Source organism: Salvelinus sp. IW2-2015, unplaced genomic scaffold, assembly GCF_002910315.2.
Source record: "Salvelinus sp. IW2-2015 unplaced genomic scaffold, ASM291031v2 Un_scaffold1804, whole genome shotgun sequence".
NCBI classification, from domain to species: Eukaryota; Metazoa; Chordata; class Actinopteri; order Salmoniformes; family Salmonidae; genus Salvelinus; species Salvelinus sp. IW2-2015.
The window spans coordinates 176,345-186,938 of record NW_019943177.1 but is presented as its reverse complement, the minus strand read 5'-3'; the positions used below and the strand labels follow the sequence as shown (position 1 = coordinate 186,938).

General features: G+C 46.0%; 1 protein-coding gene across 1 annotated transcript in view; it reads left to right on the top strand.

Moving 5' to 3' along the window:
- The first annotated feature begins 3,857 nt into the window (after positions 1-3,857).
- LOC112072028 (protein enabled homolog) overlaps positions 3,858-10,594 on the top strand; it is a 34,401-nt gene continuing 27,664 nt past the window's right edge. The window contains exons 1-2 of the mRNA XM_070439612.1: positions 3,858-4,071; positions 4,943-5,159. Of these exons, the coding sequence (XP_070295713.1) occupies positions 3,858-4,071; positions 4,943-5,159 (431 nt within the window). The remainder of the gene's footprint in view (positions 4,072-4,942; positions 5,160-10,594) is intronic.

Genomic DNA, 10,594 nt, shown 5'->3' with positions numbered 1-10,594 from the left:
ACCCCTCAATAGATTTCCACCCCTCCATAGATTCCACCCCTCAATAGATTCCACCCCTCCTTAGATCCACCCCTCCATAGATTCCACCCTCCTTAATTCCACCCCTCAATAGATTCCACCCCCTTAGACTCTTTCCACCCCTCCATAGATTCCACCCCTCCTTAGATTTCCCACCCTCCATAGATTCCACCCTCCTTATATTCCACCCCTCCTTAGATTCCACCCCCCCTAGATTCCACCCCTCCTTATATTCCACCCTCCTATATTCCACCCCTTCTTAGATTCCACCCCCCTTAGATTCACCCCTCCATAGATTCCACCCTCCTTATATTCCACCCCCCTTATATTCCACCCCTCCATAATATTCCACCCCTCCTTAGATTCCGCCCCTCCTAGATTCCACCCCTCCATATATTCCACCCCTCATTAGATTCCACCCCCCTATTCCGCCCCCTTAGATTCCACCCTTCCATAGATTCCACCCCCCATAGATCCCACCCCCCTTAGATTCCACCCCCCTTAGATTCCACCCCTCCTTAGATTCCAATTTTGCATCCCAAACAGCACCATTTTCCCTATGTACCAGGTTGTACCAGGTTGTACCAAGTGTTACAAGGGTTGTGATACCAGGGTTGTACCAGGGTTGCCTGAACTAGTACACTACATAGGGAATAGGGGGACATTTGCGAGTCAGCTCCCTGTCTCCTTTCCTTTTCGTCGTCTGTTGCTTGGTCAACCGTGACGACCATTGACTGACAGTTCCCGGGGCCCACGGTGTGGCTGCGTGGAATTGACTATTCTCTGTGCAAATGAACTTTGACATTGACCTTGGTGGAGTATCTCTTCCGACGACCAGGAGAGATCACAATCCCCTCAAAACATTCCTGAGGGGCTGGATAATCACATCCATGACGGTTGATGTGGAAAAAGCGTGTCCGTGGAGGTTATAAATAGACGGAGTGTGTAGAGTGGTGGGAGGGCTAGCGATCTAGAACTCCAATGCTAATGGCCTGCTGATACATGATGATAATGCCATGTTATAGCACTCCGATGCTAATGGCCTGCCAATAGATACATAGTGATTATGGTATGTTACAGCACTCCAATGCTAATTGCCTGCTGCTAGGTATAAGGTGATAAATGTCAGGTTATAGCACTCCGATGCTAATTGCCTGCCAATAGATACATAGTGATTATGGTATGTTACAGCACTCCAATGCTAATTGCCTGGCTGCAAGGTAAAAGTGATAATGTCATGTTATAGCACTCCGATGCTAATGGCCTGCCAATAGATACATAGTGATTATGGTATGTTACAGCACTCCAATGCTAATTGCCTGCTGCTAGGTATAAGGTGATAATGTCATGTTATAGCACTCCAATGCTAATTGCCTGCCAATAGATACATAGTGATTATGGTATGTACAGGACTCCAATGCTAATTGCCTGCTGCTAGGTATAGGTGATAATGTCATGTTATAGCACTCCCATGCTAATTGCCTGTCTGCTAGATACAAGGGAATTGTTGTGGTGATACAGAGATTGAGTCCTCAGTCAGAGTGGATTGTCAAGGGGGTTGTCAAGGGGTTGTCAAGGGGTTCAAGGGATTGTCAAGGGGCGTTGTCAAGCGGGTTTCAAGGGATTTCAAGGGATTGTCAAGGGAATGTCAAGGGAGTTGTCAAGGGTTGTCAAGGATTGTCAAGGCGATGTCAAGGGATTCGTCCAGGGGTTGTCAAGGGTTGTCAAGGGATTGTCAAGGGATTGTCAAGGAGGTGTGTCAAGGATTGTCAAGGGGTGTCAAGGTTGTCAAGGGGTTGTCAGGGGTTGCAGGGTGTCAAGGGGATTGTCAAGGGTGTTCAAGGGGTTTCAAGGGGTTGTCAAGGGGGTGTCAAGGGTTGTTTTCAAGGGGATTTCAAGGGATTGTCAAGGGGATTGTCAAGGGGCTTGTCAAGGGGTTGTCAAGGGGATTGTCAAGGGGTTGTCAAGGGGTTGTCAAGGGAATGTGCAAGGGGTTGTCAAGGGGGATTGTCAAGGGATTGTCTAAGGGTTGTCAAGGGGGTAGGATTGTCAAGGATGTCAAGGGGGTTGCAAGCATTGTCAAGGGTTGTCAAGGGAATTGTCCAAGGGTGTCAAGGATTGTCAAAGGGTTGTCAAGGGGGTTGTCAAGGAATTGTCAAGGGGTTGTCAGGGAATTGTCAGGGGGTTGCTCAAGGGAATGTCAAGGGGGTTTCAAAGGGTGTTGTCAAGGGGATTGTCAAAGGGTGTCAAGGGATTGTCAAGGGATTGTCAAGGGGGTGTCAAGGGCGTGTCGGGGGTTGTCAAGGGATTGTCAAGGCCTTGTTTAGTTATTGTGGTGGTGAGCTGGTGTAATATGTGTGCATCATCTACACTAACGTTCAAAAGTTTTGGTCACTCATAAATGTCCTTGTTTTTGAAGAAAAAGCACATTTTTTGGCCATTTAAAATAACATTAAATTGATCAGAAATACAGTTGTAGACATTATAATGTTGTAAATGACTATTGGTTGCTGGAAACGGCTGATTATTTATGCGAATATCTACATAGGCGTACAGAGGCCGCATTATCATCAAACATCACTCCTGTGTTCCAATGGCACGTGGTGTTAGCTAATCCAAGTTTATCATTTTAAAAGGCTAAGTGATCATTAGAAAACCCTTTCAATTATGTTAGCACAGCTGAAAACAGTTGTTCTATTTAAAGAAGCCATAAAAACTGGTCTTCTTTAGACTAGTTGAGTATCTGGAGCATCAGCATTTGTGGGTTCGAATACAGGCTCAAAATGGCCAGAAAGAAAGACCTCTCTTCTGAAACTCATCAGTCTCTTCTTGTTCTGAGAAATTAAGGGCTGTTCCATGCGAGAAATTGCCAAGAACTGAAGGTCATCAGCCTGCTGATTATCCCGCACACCTGTCACATCATCTTGCGCATCTGAGCTCAGACACATCACCTGGACTCCATCACCTCCTTGATTATCTTCCTATATCTGTCACTCCCCTTGACTAATATTCCTATTTATTTTGCAACTAATTTCAGTATGTTTCATGGATAACAAGGTTATTTCTAAGTGACCCCAAACTTTTGAATGGTAGTGTCACCAAAATGACGCTGAGAGACGAAAGCAGGTACGGAGTAACATTTAATAAATTACGGACAGTATAACGAGACAAGCAAAGCGTCAGCAAAAAAAAAACTTAGACAAAGAAACAATCAATGCAGCAGCAGGGAACAGCAGCAAGGGAACAGACAAATATAGGGGAGGAAATTAACATGTAATAAGTGAGTCCAGGTGAGTCCATTAACGCTGATGCGAGTGACGAAGAAGGCAGGTGTGGGTGATGGATTGCAGGAGCGTGTGATGCAGGTAATCTGGCGCCCTCAAGCGCCAGGGGAAGGGAAGAGCGGAGCAAACATGACAGTACCCCTCCCTCTTGACGCCACCCGGCGTCCCACCTGGGCAAACCGGCCGAGACATGGGCGCAGGGCAAGCCAGTTGGGGCGTGAAAGCCCGACGAACCGGCAGGAGCGTGGGAGCCTGGCGAGCCGGCTCAGGCATAGGAGCCTGACGATTCCGGCTGAGGCAAAACGCCTGTCGATCCCGCTGAAGGGGAGCCCGATGATCCAGTGGAGTGTGACGTGGGATGGGAAACCGCCGACGCCAGGAAAACCTCTCGAGCCAGCCAGCGGCGTGAAAGCCTGAAGGGCTAGCTTAAGGCACCCCGGTTCCATCGGCAGCGGAATCCACCAACGCACCAACAAACACAAGACAAACAAAAAAAAAACTCCTGGACCGGCTGGGCAAGCAAAAACTGACGATCCAGCTGAGGCCCGAAGTGGGATGAGCGCCATCCGAGTCAACGCGGGCAAGAAACCTCTCGAGCCAGCTAGGGCGCGAAAGCCCGATAAGCTGGCTAGCATCCCCGTTCCATTGGTGGCGACCCCGAACCGCTGCCACCATTCCAACCAGAACGCCAGTACTCCCGATGCTTCGTATGATGGCTGCTGCATTCTGTCACGCAAAATGACGCTGGAGAGACGAAGCAGGTACGGGAGTACATTTAATAAATGACGGACATATAACGAACAAGCACAAGCGTCAGCAAACAAAAACTTAGACAAGAAACAATCAATGCCAGCAGCAGGGAACAGAGCAAGAACAGACAAATATAGGGGAGGAAATTAACATGTAATAAGTGAGTCCAGGTGAGTCCATTAACGCTGATGCGAGTGACGAGAGAAGGCAGGTGTGGGTGATGGATGGCAGGAGCGTGTGATGCAGGGTAATCTGGCGCCCTCAAGCGCCAGGGGAAGGGAAGAGCGGGAGCAAACATGACAGGTAGTGTATGTGTTGATACCTGTGTTTGTGCACATGTCTGTTCATATGCTTGTAATGTAACGTAGCATACTCAAGAAGCACCGCTTATACTCAGTCAGCGATGCAGAAATACCTTGACTTTCTGCACCACTGACCAAGAAAGCCAAGGCATTTCACTGACCAAGAAAGGCATTTCTGCACCACTGACAGAGAAAGCCAATATATTTGTGCACCACTGACAGAGAAAGACAAGGTATTTGTGCACCACTGACAGAGAAAGACAAGGTATTTCTGAATCTAGTACTCGGTCTCAGGAAGGCAGTAGTGATGCATTAACCATCTGTTTCTGAGGGAACGTCCATCTGTTTTGTTAGCTTCTGTGTGTACATTTGAGTGGTTACATTTCTCCAGCCGCATCCCGCAGCTGTTTACCAAAACAATAGTGGGGTGTCCACTTTGTTGGTGTTTGAACTGGAAATATCCCCTTTAATGTTGCTCAGTCTGCTTTGCTAACCACATGTTATCTCTCTCTCCATCCATCCTCCTTCCCTCCCTCCTTTTTCCCTCTCCCCCTCTTCCTTCCCCTTCCCCCTTTTCCATCCCAACAGCTCAGAACTGCAGTTATACTCTCCAGAGCCCCAACGGTACGATAGAGAGCCCTGGCTACCCATACGGCTACCCCAACTATGCCAACTGTACGTGGGTGATCCTGGCAGCGGAACATAACAGGATACAGCTGGTGTTCCAAGGTTTCGCTCTAGAGGAAGACTTTGACCTGCTGTCTGTCTACGAYGGCCCGCCCAGCCCGGGGAACCTTAGGACCAGGTCAGAATTATCATCTTGGATGATTTGCGATAAGATGGTTGGGCTTAATAGGGACAGGACTTTTCCTTGGCAAGGTGACAGGATCAGGAAAAACTCTGATGCATTGAGTTGGCACTAGTCTCTGCAATGTGAGGTGATTCAATATATCTCCCAGTGAGATCAGTGTGCAGGGCACTGGAGATTAGACTGGCCCTCTGCAGTACCACTAACAATGGTCTGTAGTGGACCGTAACACTAACAATGGTCTGTAGGGGACAGTAACACTAACAGTGGTCTGTAGGGGACAGTAACACTAACAGTGGTCTGTAGGGGACAGTATCACTAACAGGGGTCTGTAGGGACAGTAACACTAACAGTGGTCTGTAGGGGACAGTAGCACTAACAGTGGTCTGTAGGAACAGTACACTAACAGTGGTCTGTAGGGGACAGTAACACTAACAGTGGACAGTAACACTAACAGTTGGTCTGTAGGGGACAGTAACACTAACAGTGGTCTGTAGGGGACGATATCACTAACAGTGGTCTGTAGGGGACAGTAACACTAACAGTGGTCTGTAGGGGACAGTACACTAACAGTGGTCTGTAGGGGACAGTAACACTAACAGCTGGACAGTAACACTAACATTGGTCTGTAGGGGCAGTAACACTAACAGTGGTCTGTAGGGACAGTAACACTAACAGTGGTCTGTAGGGGACAGTAACACTAACAGTGGCTGTAGGGACAGTACCACTAACATTGGTCTGTAGGGGACAGTATCACTAACAGTGGTCTGTAGGGGACAGTATCACTAACAGTGGTCTGTAGGGGACAGTAACACTAACAGTGGTCTGTAGGGGACAGTACCACTAACAGTGGTCTGTAGGACAGTAACCCTAACAGTGGACAGTAACACTAACAGGACAGTAACACTAACAGTGGCCTGTAGGGGACAGTAACACTAACAGTGGCCTATAGGGGACAGTAACACTAACAGTGGTCTGTAGGGACAGTAACACTAACAGTGGTCGTAGGGACAGTATTACTACCAGTGGTCTGTAGGGGACAGTAACACTAACAGTGGTCTGTAGGGGACAGTATCACTAACAGTGGTCTGTAGGGACAGTAACACTAACATTGGACAGTACCACTAACATTGGTCTGTAGGGGACAGTATCACTAACAGTGGTCTGTAAGGACAGTATCACTAACAGTGGTCTGTAGGACAGTCACTAACAGTGGTTGTAGGGGACGATTACTACAGTGGTCTGTAGGGACAGTAACACTAACAGTGGTCTGTAGGGGACAGTACTACTACCCAGTGGTCTGTAGGGGACAGTACTACTACCAGTGGTCTGTAGGGGCCAGTAACACTAACAGTGGTCTGTAGGGGACAGTAACACTAAACAGTGTCTGTAGGGGACAGTAACACTAACAGTGGTCTGGTAGGGACAGTAACACTAACACGTGGACAGTAACACTAACATGGTCTGTAGGGGACAGTAACACTAACAGTGGTCTGTAGGACAGTAACACTAACAGTGGTCTGTAGGGGACAGTAACCACTAACAGTGGTCTGTAGGGGACAGTACCAAACATTGTCTGTAGGGACAGTATCACTAACAGTGTCTGTAGGGACAGTATCACTAACAGGTCTGTAGGGGACGTAACACTAACAGTGGTCTGTAGGGGACAGTACCACTAACAGTGGTCTGTAGGGACAGTAACCCTAACATGGACAGTAACACTAACAGGCAATAACACTAACAGTGGCCTGTAGGGACAGTAACACTAACAGTGGCCTGTAGGGGACAGTAACACTAACAGTGGTCTGTAGGGGACAGTAACACTAACATGGGTCTGTAGGGGACAGTATTACACCAGTGGTCTGTAGGGGACAGTAACACTAACAGTGGTCTGTAGGGACAGTATCACTAACAGTGGTCGTAGGGACAGTAACACTAACATTGGACAGTACCACTAACATTGGTCGTAGGGGACAGTATCACTAACAGTGGTCTGTAGGACAGTATCACTAACAGTGGTCTGTAGGGGACATATCACTAACAAGGGTCTGTAGGGGACAGTATTACTACCAGTGGTCTGTAGGGACAGTAACACTAACAGTGGTCTGTAGGGGACAGTACTACTACCAGTGGTCTGTAGGGACAGTACTACTACCAGTGGTCTGTAGGGGCCAGTAACACTAACAGTGGTCTGTAGGGGACAGTAACACTAACCAGTGGTCTGTAGGGACAGTACACTAACAGTGGTCTGTAGGGACAGTATCACTAACAGTGGTCTGTAGGGGACAGTAACACTAACAGTGGTCTGTAGGGGACAGTAACACAACAGTGGTCTGTAGGGGACAGTATCACTAACAGTGGTTGTAGGGGACAGTAACACTAACAGTGGTCTGTAGGGGACAGTAGAACTAACAGTGGTCTGTAGGGGACAGTAAACACTAACAGGGTCTGTAGGGACAGTACACTAACAGTGGTCTGTAGGGGACAGTGACACTGACAGTGGTCTGTAGGGGACAGTGGACACTAACAGTGGTCTGTAGGGACAGTATCACTAACAGTGTCTGTAGGGGACAGTAACACGACAGTGGTCTTTGTAGGGACAGTAGAACTAACAGTGGTCTGTAGGGGACAGTAAACACTAACAGTGGTCTGTAGGGGACAGTACTAACAGTGGTCTGTAGGGGACAGTACACTAACAGTGGTCTGTAGGGGACAGTAACACTAACAGTGGTTCTGTAGGGGACAGTAACACTAACAGTGTCTGGGGGACAGTAACACTAACAGTGGTCTGTAGGGACAGTAACACTAACAGTGGTCTGTAGGGACAGTAACACTAACAGTGGTCTGTAGGGGACAGTAACCTAACAGTTGGTCTTGTAGGGACAGTAACCACTAACAGTGGTCTGGTAGGGGACAGTAAACACTAACATTGGTCTGTAGGGGACAGTAACACTAACAGGACAGTAACACTAACAGTGGTCTGTAGGGGACAGTAACACTAACAGTGGTCTGTAGGGGACAGTATCACTAACAGTGGTCTGTAGGGGCCAGTAACACTAAGTGCTATACAGTAGTGTTTCAGACTTTGAAAGGTAGTTTAGGGTCCATTCTGGGTCAGTTATGTTTGAAAGCTATTGGAAATCCATGTTTTGTAGTGTCTGTATTAGGCCTGTGGCGGTCATGACATTTTATCAGACGGTGATTGTCGAGTAAATAACTGCTGGTCTCACGGTAATTGTCCGTTAATGAACATAAAGACATTCAGCATCTCCTGGCTTCCTCACACAGCCTACAAGTCACCGATGGAGACCTTACGGTACATATACAGTTTAAAAAGTAATACATCCATGTAATAAAGCCTACACAATCACAAATCCATTATTTATTTTAGACCAGGTATAAAGACACATGATATGAAGAAAATGTCGTCTATTTCAGAAGAACAGAATAACGTACTCTGAGTTGTCCCTACGTTAGGTCCTGATGTGGCTATGTCATATGGCTGTGGGCTACGCTAGTTCATTTAGCAGACAAGATTAGCTTTTGATTCTGTGTCATTATTTTATATTATTTTATAGTATGAAGAATACAACTGAAAAAAGCTGATTAAATAGAAGGGATATTTTCTCCAAGGGGTTTGAGGGAGTGTTCACATGCGGATATTCTGTGTTGAGAGGTTAACAAAGAAACACGTACTCCTATATGCTTCATTTAGACGTATTAATGTAACTTTAGATGTTCTACAAACGTTGGTCTATATGTTTAGATTTTTAATACATTGTAAAGGCTGCATGATGAGACTAGTGATGATTTGAAAAAAGTGGCGTGAAAGACTGTGAGAGAATTTCCCGTCTGCATCCCCGTTGTATGGCCGTAATGCCCCCTAAGAAACATCCATGCCTTTAGCAGCCAGTGGTCGTTGTGCCCTTGGGCTGAATAAAATAATTATAGTTCCCTTCTCCCAGCTGCTTGCCGAAGCACCTGTCACTCACATGACGTGACTGCGCGCGTCCTTATCCAATTCTGAGGCGCATGTTGTAGATATTGGAAGAACTGTTTCGTATTTACTTTTCGTCAGTCAACAAGATGGCTAGGCCTGACGAACAGCAAAATCACTAGCCTGTGTCAATCTACTAATCCCCATAGTACAAAAGTTGACCTATTCTGTGCGAGAAATAAATATTCCATATTATTGTGGGATGCGTTAGATCCCTAATTAACCCGCTAGCATCAAAAAAAATATTTCAAGCAATGAGCCTGACACAGCAGATCAGAACGTTTAGCTTAAAATGTTCATAAACTATTAGGCTATATCTTCACATTATAAGCGCAGAGGAGCGAACACGGCAGTAGGCTATAAGAGCAAATGTTCGTTCCATTAGCAGAAAAACACCATTCTCAAAAGTGACCTCAAAATGGGAGTAAGCATTTATTATAAAGGTGATTTTTTTTTATGGAGAAGATGGTCTTCCACAAACGTAAAACTCACAAACGTAAAACTCACAAACGTAAAACTCACGCGCTAACTATGTATACAAGTTAGTCTCTATACCCCTTTGTAAGGTGGACTAATGTGCTTCATTTTAAGAAGTTATCATCTAGGCTACATGAAGTCTGTGACACTCATTTCAAGAAGTTTTTTTTTAAAAGGCACGCGCTGTTTTTTGCTTGATGCTGAGCATCATTCACAAGTGTTATACTAATATTGTCACCTCCCAGACTATTCTTGATTTAATCTTGTCTTTACATATACTACATTATATATGTGTAAAATTTATTTTGATTTAGAATGGACCATTATCATGCACCTGTATCGAAACCGGGGCAGGGGACAAATACATGTCATCTATGCACTTAAATAGGGAATGGAGGACACTTTTCCCTGTGGTTTAGTTTCATGCCAGCCAGGTAAACTATACTCCTGTTGTAAAGAGAAGCAATGTGCTCAATGTTAGGAAAGTTGGGAATTAAATATAGTAGGCCTAGCCTATAGAAAGCTGATGGGATCCTCCTCTTTTTAATAGAGGCCATCACTCTATTTGATTAGAATTTCGATCAGATTTGCTTTGAAGTCAGATTGATTAGAGGGACAATAAAGTGCTGAGTACCAGGCAGTTAGTAAGTATGGTAGGATACTAATGACCATCAGCAGCATCAGAGCTTGGAGAAGCCTAATTACTGTGACCAAATGGTCATGTGGAATTTGAGTGACGTCATGACTCGTGAACGCCGGTGTGGTGGCAATACAGTCACCGTAATAGCTTTAGCCTGTATTGTTGATATACAGTACAGGTAGGTGGACCAGTGAGATAGCATAGGGATTAAATATTATCTCCTTCTACCTCTTGTTGTGGTAATATCCTAGCATTTGAATGGACTCTACCTCTTGTTGTGGTAATATCCTAGCATTTGAATGGACTCTACCTCTTGTT